The sequence below is a fragment of the Notothenia coriiceps genome, unplaced genomic scaffold, assembly GCF_000735185.1.
Source record: "Notothenia coriiceps isolate Sejong01 unplaced genomic scaffold, NC01 NC01_scaffold00033171, whole genome shotgun sequence".
NCBI lineage: Eukaryota > Metazoa > Chordata > Actinopteri > Perciformes > Nototheniidae > Notothenia > Notothenia coriiceps.
Genome location: NW_011365872.1, coordinates 16,747 through 25,855, shown reverse-complemented (window position 1 = coordinate 25,855; position 9,109 = coordinate 16,747). Strand labels below are relative to the sequence as shown.

At 38.5% G+C, this 9,109-nt stretch overlaps 1 protein-coding gene across 1 annotated transcript; it reads right to left on the bottom strand.

The window, feature by feature from the left end:
• Nucleotides 1-2,535: 2,535 nt before the first annotated feature.
• On the bottom strand, nt 2,536-6,778 carry LOC104961347 (ras association domain-containing protein 4-like). The gene is made up of 8 exons (XM_010789626.1): nt 6,773-6,778; nt 5,089-5,195; nt 4,518-4,597; nt 3,720-3,889; nt 3,255-3,356; nt 3,123-3,174; nt 2,912-3,033; nt 2,536-2,541 (listed from the first exon to the last, which is right to left on the bottom strand). Exons 1-8 carry the CDS (start codon nt 6,776-6,778, stop codon nt 2,536-2,538), a joined length of 645 nt encoding a protein of 214 aa, XP_010787928.1.
• Between the last annotated feature and the right edge of the window lie 2,331 nt (nt 6,779-9,109).

Sequence of the window (9,109 nt, the reverse complement as noted above, 5' to 3'; positions counted from 1 at the left end):
ATGAACCGTAAAGTTTCATAAGACAGTCTGACAAACACTGCCTCAGGGCCCGTATTGAAGGATACAGAAATAAAATATATATTAAAAACATAAAATTGAATTGTGTACAGCTTGCCACCACAGGATCTCTGGATTGCATCACAAAAAATCACAAAAGGCAGATTTCTGTGGACACAGGGACAATGAGCGATGCTGACCATGAAATAGAGAAAGCATTGAGGAGAGAGAAGTTCTCACCACCAACTACGCATCAGCGAAGAGATTTTCAGCAAACACAGACAGCTTCAAACCTCCCTTTTTGTAGTTGTGTCGGTATAAAGTGGGCTTATGTAGACTGTGGTTGCAATCAAGAATACAATGAGGAGATTCAGCCGACAGAATCAATGTAAACACTTCTGTGGTGCTTACTCTGATCAAGAAAGTTGTTGCAGCTTTGTCTAATTAAATGTAAGACTTTTTATAATTTTTTCTCACAATGAAATGTAAGGCAGATCTTTCAACGGGCAACTTACGGTTAGGGAAAGTACTGATGTTATAACAATGTTATTGTTACAAAACATTTCACATGTAGTTGTTAGCTACAACAAACTAAATTAGTTTTTGGTTCAACAGGCATTTTGTAAACTGTACAAACATAAAAGAGGAAACAAATGACTGAGTCAGAAAAAAATAAAACATTTAAATAAAAATGTCAGGCTTATTTTTACAAAATTAATTGCCTTTTAAGAATGTGTGTATATATATATATATATATATATATATATATATATGTGTATTTGTGATATATATATATATGTCAGTTTGAGCAACCGAAAGATTGTGCTGCCCTCTAGTGGCTTCAGCTCAACACAACTGCTACAGTACGACCAAATGAAGACTGATGTTTCTTTACACCACAAACTAGCAAGTTTACAAACAACATTTTGACAAAATGTTAGATTTAAATTTCTATAGATTGCATTATATTTTAGGAAAAAACATAGTTCGATGTTTTCCTGTTGACAAGAAAATGGCTGCATCTCAGAAACTATTTGATTTAGATATATATGTAATGCAATGTAATGGAAAATGTCACAACTTTTAATAAGTGTGATTCTTTATGTGATCTGAGAATCTAAAAGGTTGTACTATTAGATACTTACCCAAAGTTGGTCTGTAGACTTTAGACCAGGGGTCGGCAACCTTTTTGATATGAAGTGCCATTTAAAAAATTGTTATCAGCGTGTCAACGATCGAGAATCATCAACGGGGGGGGGGGCTTGGGGAGCTTGACACTGGTGAACTGTCAACAGGAGGGCGGTGGAGCCTCGCTGCGGGGAAGCAGTGTGTGGACCTGTCAGCGCAACTTACATGATGCCGAATTTAACAAACACATTTAAATGTTTGGTTTAAACGGCATAATAATAATTATGATTCTCCAGAGCACACATATTATGATATTAGGGTCATGCAGATTGAGATGAGATCGCTGTCCCTTTAAGAGAGAGAGGGGTGTGGATTGTGCATGTGTGTTTGTGGATGGTAGAGCGACAGTGAGGGAACGTGTGTATGTTTCTGGATGTGAAACGAGGAAGCAGAAAAACAGAGGTCTGTAATCTATTTTGTGAAACAGAAGAACAGCTAAATAAATGCAAAGAGCTCGCCTCTCTCCAGTCATTTAAGCTAAAGTGGGTTATTGAACCTGAAGCTTGTTGCTTCTGCCCTCCTCGACTATGGTCTGGGAGCCGACAGGAAAGTTCAACACACAGATGGCCAGTCCGCCCCTTTGTAGCATATTATTTCGATGAGAGATGAGCAGATCGCCACTGGGCTTTCAACTAAATATACAGCCACGCAAAAACTGCGGGATTTGTACAGCTCCTTATGGGTACTGCAATTAGTGAAGTGCTTTCCTCCGTGGTGAAACGATCAGCACTGCACCACGGAGGAAAGCGACAGAAAGTCACCTGGAGATAAAGAGAGCGGGGCTGCGTTGCGTGCATGGCTTCCCTTCTGCAGGTAACGGGGAGACGCGCTCTGGCGGCGGTCTCGTTCAGGATCCGAAAATACAATTTAAATATTTTGCACACTTATTCCACTTATTCCTAGTGTGCCACTGGTTACGGTGCCGCGTGCCAGCATTGGCCAGGGGTTGCCGACCGCTGCATTAGATCCTACAGTTGAATTATTTGGAGGCAGCAGTACAGTAAATCAGTATTTAGGGACTTGGCTTGGGAATTGGCTGGTCACTGATTAAAGTCCCCACACAGACCATAACCAGTCAGTGGACTGGTAGCCGGAGAGGTACCAGTTTGCCTCCTGGGTGTCCAGGTGTCTTTCAGCAAGGAACCAACCCCAAACTACTACGGTTTTTCTAAAAGCCAAGGACAGCTCTCTGCATATGAAAAAGTAGGGCCATAATTTCAAGTCACGCAGAGCGGGTGGGGGTCACATGATTTGTAAACGACCAAGGCCTATTTTATAGATGAATGGGTTTCGATAGCAGAACACTTTTTAATCTGACCATATATTGTTCACTGTATATGATGAATATTTCTAAACCTGGGCAAATTAAAACAAAACAATGGCTAGGCATAGATGTACAGTACGTGAGTTGAATGAACTCCCTCTTTACATTTTTAGTTAGGAGTCTAAACGTTTGAAAGTTATTCCAATCCAATTCCTAATCCAGGAGAGTTCCCAGCAACTTGTTTTATTTATCACCGAGTGTAATCACAACAGACAGTCGGTCCATTTAGTTTATTGTTACAACAGTTTCGAAACAGGATATCTTTATTCAGCTTGCTAAATTTAACCCAACTGTCTATTTTTGGTCCCTTTGTGTCATTGTGTTTATGTTGATTACTACATCAAAAAAATAAAAGAAACACGATGAGGGAACAGAGTGTGGTGGCAGGAGGCCCAGACTCACATCATATGTGACTTCCTCTCCCAGGTCGGCCTCTGTGATCAAGATCTTGGAGATTTTCTCACAGGGTCCATAAAGCACACGAGTCACCAGCGGGTATTCGCCTTCCCTCAGTCGGGTCTTTTCTACAAGGATATACGAAGAAAACAAATGAACACAAAGACAACTAAAACCATTATTATCTGATAAATCCACAATAAAATTAATTACTTACCACCAGACTCGTGCACCAAATAAAGTACAAACTCTTCAGATTTATTCTCCACCTTAAAAAATAGAGACATATATTTTATTTCTGGTTTTACTGTTACGCCACTTGAGATGCAACTATTGTCTCACTGCTTACCCTAAACTTGTGTAGCAGCAAGTTGAGGACTTGTCCAGTCGTCATGGAGCTGTTCACTCGTACGTTAGTAACAGAACCGAAGGCCGGAGTAAATACAGATGTCTGAAAGCAAGAGAGAAACACATGTAGAAATAACTGAGAGGGCTCAAAGTATTAGGTACTTTGCTTCATGGACACTTGAGAAGCGATTTCTGGACATTAACACCTTGGAGCTTTTGAACATTGGTCTGTTCCTGGAAACTGTCTGTTCCAGGAAACTGTTCAATAAAAACACTGTCTTCAGGAGAAACTGATGAAGGAACACAGTGTGACCTTGTATTATGTAGCACATTAATGAGATCAGCCCACAGCAGGCTATTGTGGCCCTCAGCACTACAGGCACACCCACACAGGAAGCTTCCGCCCTTCTGCAGCTGGAGATGTGTTAACAGCGGGATACATTAATGTGTGTTCTGTTTATTGTACCTTGTGGTTATAGAAGTGTCCGTTGATTGAGAATCTGTGTGTGCGCAAGCGCTGCAAATCTCTGGCAGTGTGTGTCCTTGACCTCCTCTGAACCCGCATGAAGGAAGCATCACTCCTAGTCCTCAGCAGCTGAGGAGAATCCTCCTCATCCGGTCCACATGTGTCTCCACCTCAGGGCAAACAAAAACATGCCTCTTTTAACACATGCATTGAACACAAGTTCTGCCATGGTTTTAACACAGACGTCATTGTTAAGCCCATCAATTGTCTTTAGCATTAAATAAATAATATATAATAAATTTCCCTTTAAACATATAAATAACAAATACTCTTGCTCTCAAATTAAGATCTGGAGTATGTTAGTAATATAACAATATATGATTTCAAATGAGTTTTGAAGGTTATTTTTTTCTATTAGTATTTGAAATCCTCTAAAACAGATTAAACATTTCAATTTTACACTGTTTACTGGAAAGGAAATGTATATTAAAAACTAAAAATGTCTTCAGTTGTTTAGCTATGATTAAGAAAGACTATGGCACACAACTTAACTGGCCAAAGTCAGATCCATGACTAATGGCCTAGCGTTGGTTGTCTATAGTGTTATTGATAGTCTGATGTAGGTGGCATCTCAGGCTAATCTGTGCTCCACCTGTGAGCCAAGCTTTCCAATGGAAATTATAACTAAGTATCCATGGTGCTTTAATCTGTCTCAGCATGTGATTGTAATCTATGTTGATCAGTTAAGTATGTAAATGTGCAAGTGTGTAAAAGGTATTGCACAGGTTTGTTACTCACCTGCTGGCTCAGGTTCTGTACCCAGTGAGTTGTTGTTAGACTCTTCTGAGAGCTGCTTTGCCCCAGCAGATCTATCGTTTCTGTAGAAAGAGGAACAATGTGTTTATTGTTTGTCAGAAATATGAAAAGTTTGATACCACTTGTGTGCATATAAAATATTAAACTACAGCTGGCAGACAGTTCGACTGTAAATGTGGAGAAAGTGTTCCTGGTACCAGTCTTAATGCTAAACCTTCTTAGCTAAATGCAAAGGTAATTTTCCTTTTTTGTAAAACGTCTTCCAAATTGAAGATAATTTTAATCAAGATGAATCTGTCCTCTTTTACTTGATACATTCGTAAATAGTTTTGCCCAAAAACGATAAAGAAAATATGCATTCAAGTTTCACTTCATTTATGACATGCTAAATTCGAAATATTTTCACTTTATTATCATAAATGACGGCTAAACTAGGGGGAACCATTGTTAGTTTTGGACAAAAATAATGCAGAATTTGCCCTTTATTTACTATTTTGTTTTATTTATTGATAATTTTATTTAGATGCTATGGGTCTGCTCCGAGTGGTCATACCGGTTGAGACGAAATCTTTCATTGTCGTCGTACATCTGAAGTCTGATTGGTCGGCGCAGACCCCAGTAGATGTTCAGCAACCCCTCCAGGATGAGCTCTCCATCTTCCTACACACAGACACACACACAACAGTGATCATCACAACTCGTGTTCAGAGAGGATATCCTGCTGGCCGCCTGCCACAGAAGCTCCATGTCAGTTGTACGTGCAGGAGCGCTCACAGCTTGGTGACCCCTGTCATCTTGGAAAAAGACCGTCAGGTTTGACCCACCTTTTTTTACATTGTACAAGGGTGAAGTCACGTCCGAAAAGGCAGCAATAAGGAGAACAAAGACGAGACTGTTTTGGGTCACGTACACATTTTGATCTCACAGAAGTGAAAGTCTAGAGATAGAAGAAAATGGTCCCATGATGAGTACGGAGATAAAACAGTGTAATTAACATTTTTTTCAGTTTGCTTTTCATTGTAAAAAGAAAAGGGTCTCTAGCATGTTGAAGTGAATCGAGAAGCCTGAAGTTTATTGTTATATAACTCAACTATTAAATAAAATATGATATCCCTACTGTGACTGTGTAATCACATACTTGATCAGCTTCCTTTCCCTCCAATAGCCTGTTATTCATAATATCCCAAGAATACAATGCAGCTCTTTAACTCGATTTATTTGTATGGGAAATTCAATAAATCAATTTGTCAAAGAAATACAAACACCACATTAAAACTGAATCTTATTTGATCAGCTGATTCTCTGCCAGTTTAAGGTTTGTGGTTATCCTGCTGCAATTCTGCTTAAATTCCAAGTAATTTAATGTTAATTCCTTGTGAACACATACTGGACATTTATACTTATTGTAAGTCGCCTTGGATAAAAGCGTCAGCTAAATGCAATGTAATGTAATATCAGGGAAAACGGTTTGCTTTTCATTTCATTCAGATTATTTTGAAATAATTTATTACTTATAAGTAAATCATAATCATTGTAAACACTTTGTATTAAGCATCATTCTGTATTGACATATATTAGTGTCTATACAGTTTATGATTTAATGGTTGATATTGTGAGAGTGAGTTTGGGAAATAAGAAGTCCTTAAATACAACAATTTAGCCTCACTCAGCTCATGACAACGATGATCGAAGACATGGTGTGGTTCTTTACAACTTGACTGTCAAAAGTCCATAAAATGCAACACAAATGTTCCTAAGTAGTTGTGTGTTAAACTTCTTCTGTATTTTGTATTCCAGTCATCTTGCAGCATGTCACTATGAACACATGAAAGCAGTTTGCATGAAGATCTCAGACAGCTTTTTATCAAATATATTTTTAATGGTGCTTAACTAAATCTCCAAGATGGGCCTCTAAATGTAGGAATGTCCTGTTAATAGAACATTACACAGTTTAATTAGCATGGATAACTTGTGGCTGACAGTTACTTTTGACTGTGATATCATAAAAAATGGTGGGAGCAATAGAAGCTTGTCAGTAAGAAATGTACAGATTGCTTATAAAGAAGAATACTGGAGATAGTCAGGTGTTCACCATTTTTAGATGGCTTAACATTTTATTACTGAAATAAAAAAAAGAGGTACCGTGGGTTTTTGGAGGCGAGACAAAATGCTCCCAGGGCTTCATTGTTTCTGGAATATAAACATTGAGAGCAGCTTCACCACTGGACCTCTCTGACCTGCATCGCCAGTTTCCTGAACAGGCATGGACACACCCTCCCAAACACACACAAGCCCACAGAGATGCGAGTAAGGTCAGCAGATCTATTTTTGGAAGTAGCGACTCATCGCTCTGCTTCAGAGTGCCTCTATAAAGCCCGGATACACACTCTGCTCCAGTCATACTCAACTGAGCGGACTACATCACTCTGCTTCACTCTGCATGTCCACTCCACAACTCAAGCAACAAAGGTGAGAGTGCTTCTTCTTCTTGTGTTCTTAATTAACACTTGTTATAGACGACTTACAATTTATCCATGTGTTCAAGTTGATTTAAAAGTAATATTTACAAACCAGACAGAAGAATAAAAACGTATGAAATTAATAGAGTTAAATGTTTTGACCACAAATTAAATTCTTACGAAAACAAGGAATGAAGGGCATCTACAGCATATAAAATGTTAAATTATGTGAATCTAAAAGACTAAAAGAAAAAAAAGTGTATAATGAAAATGAATATAATTAAAGAGTTTTTTCTTAACAACCACAATTTAAAATCACTATCTAAATGTTTTTTTAAATTAAATAAACAGTTTATGTATTTGGACTTTTCATATGGTCTAACTGTTTTATTTCCCCTCCCCCGATGCAGCATGAAACGCACATGGCTGTTGCTTTCCTTGCCTCTCTTACCCACAATTACTGAGACCCTGGAGGACTTGCCTGTCCACCCCTCCTCCTCACAGCCTGCCCAGAGCTCAGCGTCTCTGGACGACTACATGACGAGCATCCAGGCTCTTGCCCGATCTGAAGAGGCCCCGAGCTGCGGCCCTGTCAGACTCCAGAGGGCCCCCAGGCTGCGGCCGTTCTCTAAGGCTCAGATGAAGCTCTCTGTCTCAGCCTCACTGCCTCTCGGCTCTCCCCGCTCACTAAGGACTTCCAGACTTTGCAATCTGAGTCTCAACAGCACAGAGGATTTCTCTCTTATGAGGGGCAGAGAAAAAGACTGCAGGGGCAAAGATCCAGTAGACTGGCTGTTTGGACAGATAAGGACTTGAAGGGAGACAAGGTTGTTGTTGTTGTGGAAAAGCCCAAAAGCACTTGTTGGAATATATCATAATCAAACAACGTTGGAGAACCTGCTCTGTTTATGAAGATCAAAACAGCGCAATGGCTGACTTATTATGATGAACAAAGACAGAATCACCAAATGGCTCCAGAGAGAAGACATATTTATTTATACGCACTGAGGACTGAAGTCTACATGTTTACATTTTTTTAAGATATAGTTTGTAATAAAATACTAAAATACTCATGAAGATATTTTTTTCTCTGCTGTTTTTTGAAGTTACTTTAAAGAGCTGAATATCGTTACATTTCAATCACTTTGATAGAGCTGAAGTCATTTTTTTTTATGAATGACACAGAAGATGATTTGTGACATCTTTAAAAACGGTCTAACCCTACAATGTTTCCATTTTATACTATTTCCATTTTTATACTATACTATTTTATTTGGGTACTTGAAGCAAATGTTTCTCTTCTTACATTTACTAAACATAATAATAACCTTTGATACTAGGGATCTTCAGATTCAAATGCATAAAACAAAATGTAGGCTTCAAATAAAACATGATTTTGATCATAGATAAGATAATATTATATATAGTTATAATATTATACTATATATAGTATATATATTATATTATTATAAACCCATAATGAGTACTTCACTTTTGGCAGATGTTATATTCTGATGCCATTATCTGCGTGTATTCCGTTATTTAATGTAAGAGAAATGTAAAAAAAGAATAACTATGCATGTGGCTTTAAACTTACTGTTTGAAAATACTGAGGTTTTGCACTTTACTCACGTTTAAAAGGTCCTGGAATATTTATCTTCAGTTGCCTGTGCATCACATGGCAATGGCATTGTTTGATATTATCCAGATCAAATGTAACATAATATTACCACTAGGGGCCATTTTAAGAAAGTAGGCTAGTTTTTGAAAGATTCAATACAGTTTGATTTAATGTAAAACGATACATATATGAATGGAACAAAGGTGTTGAGTATTTTGTGTAGTGTGTTACTTGGACTTGATAAAGGAATCTGAGTAACTAGCTGCCTCACAGGTTTAAGGGAAATAATGCTGCATCTACGTGGGGTAGATCCAATGGCACTACAGGTTGGTGTGCATTTTAAACGAAAAAGTACATTAACACAGCCACAACGGGGAAGCTGCAGCACGAAGACTGACTATTGAATATGTGCCGCTCTCCTCCCAGCAGACAGCACAGACAGACAACACACATACACTATTGAGCCCAAGGTGCCAAGGGGATCAGAATGGAAA

Excerpts from the sequence above, each read along its gene's own strand:
- LOC104961347 (XM_010789626.1), bottom strand. Across the intron at positions 4,598-5,088 it reads GAAAGATTTCGTCTCAACCG|AAACGATAGATCTGCTGGGG; the intron begins GTATGACCACTC and ends CTCTTTCTACAG. Across the intron at positions 3,175-3,254 it reads TGCTGCTACACAAGTTTAGG|GTGGAGAATAAATCTGAAGA; the intron begins GTAAGCAGTGAG and ends CTATTTTTTAAG.